This window comes from Trichoderma aggressivum (assembly GCF_033847375.1).
Source record: "Trichoderma aggressivum f. europaeum strain CBS 100526 chromosome Unknown scaffold_027, whole genome shotgun sequence".
NCBI classification, from domain to species: Eukaryota; Fungi; Ascomycota; class Sordariomycetes; order Hypocreales; family Hypocreaceae; genus Trichoderma; species Trichoderma aggressivum.
Genome location: NW_026946393.1, coordinates 432,841 through 433,991, shown reverse-complemented (window position 1 = coordinate 433,991; position 1,151 = coordinate 432,841). Strand labels below are relative to the sequence as shown.

General features: G+C 54.1%; 1 protein-coding gene across 1 annotated transcript; it reads right to left on the bottom strand.

The window, feature by feature from the left end:
• Positions 1 to 280: 280 nt before the first annotated feature.
• Positions 281 to 913, bottom strand: Triagg1_6770 (uncharacterized protein; the record flags this gene model as incomplete). The annotated part of the gene is made up of 1 exon (XM_062901431.1): positions 281 to 913. The coding sequence occupies one exon, from the start codon at positions 911 to 913 to the stop codon at positions 281 to 283; it is 633 nt and encodes a 210-aa protein (XP_062754386.1).
• Positions 914 to 1,151: the final 238 nt, after the last annotated feature.

Below are 1,151 nucleotides of genomic sequence, written 5' to 3'. Positions count from 1 at the left end.
GGGCGTATCAGTGTTTCTTCGCCCAGAAGTGCCGTAGCATGCAATGATACCTCGACTGGTGGTTTTGCCAAGAACCAACTACACAGCATAGTAGTAAGCGGTTCGCCTTCCCATATCTGTCGCCATCTGGTATCCGTCAGTAAATGGATCAAAACATACGCCAAGGTTCTACGTACAAGAGTAAGAGCGGAGTGGCTGTGTGATATTCCAATACGGAGCATATGGATTGTAAACAAAGCTGCTTCTTATGAAAGAGAAAGGAGGCGCCAAAACATCTTGCTCAGTCGCCAGTGTCAACCTCGAGATCCAGCTGCACTCCATTCGAGATGCCATAGTCCTCCAACGTGATGTGATCCTTGAACGGCCGTTCGCCCTGCCGTCTCAGCATAATCTGTCCCGCCTCTCGTCCAATGCGTGCCGCAATCATGAGCTTGAACTGCCCAACCGTGTCCGAAGGCAAGCATGGGATGGCTGACTTGGTGCCCAAGCGGTCGTTGACATGCACAATGATAAACTCTTGTCCCGCCGCAACGGCAGCTTTGGGCGCCTTGGCTTCTTTCTTTTCTTTCTTGTCGTCCCTCTTCACTTTGTCACCAGTGTCCTTTGGTCCGGAAGCGTGTCGCCGAGGGGATCGCGATCTTGGGCGGCCCTCGTATCGGTCACGGCCACGATCCCGCGAGCGGTCGCGGTAATCACGCGGTCGCTCTCCATAATCGCGGTCACGGCCTCGGTCGCGCTCTCTTTCTCGGTCGCGGTCCCGGTCTCGGTCTCCATAGCGGTCTCTTCGCGAATCATGGCTGCCGCGGTTGTCGTCGCTTGGGCGGCTTTTATCCTTCCACCGAAACCCACCACTGCCTTTGGGCGCCCTCCGCGGAGGTGATCGCGATCGCGATCTTCGCGAGGAAGATTCCATGGCTGGTGCTGGTGTTTGAACACAGATTTTGCAGGCACCTGCTGCTGTAGAAGGGTAGAGTAGCTACAGGTATGTATCTAGAGGGGCTCTTCGGTAAAGGGTCGGGTAATAATGGAGCTTCCTCCTAAGAAGCTAGGACGTTCACAACGCAGAAGAAGAGGTGCTTTCGCAATTATCCAGCTGGTATACTGTGGCCACCTGTGTATTAAAGGCTGTATTTATCCTTGTGGCTGTTTTC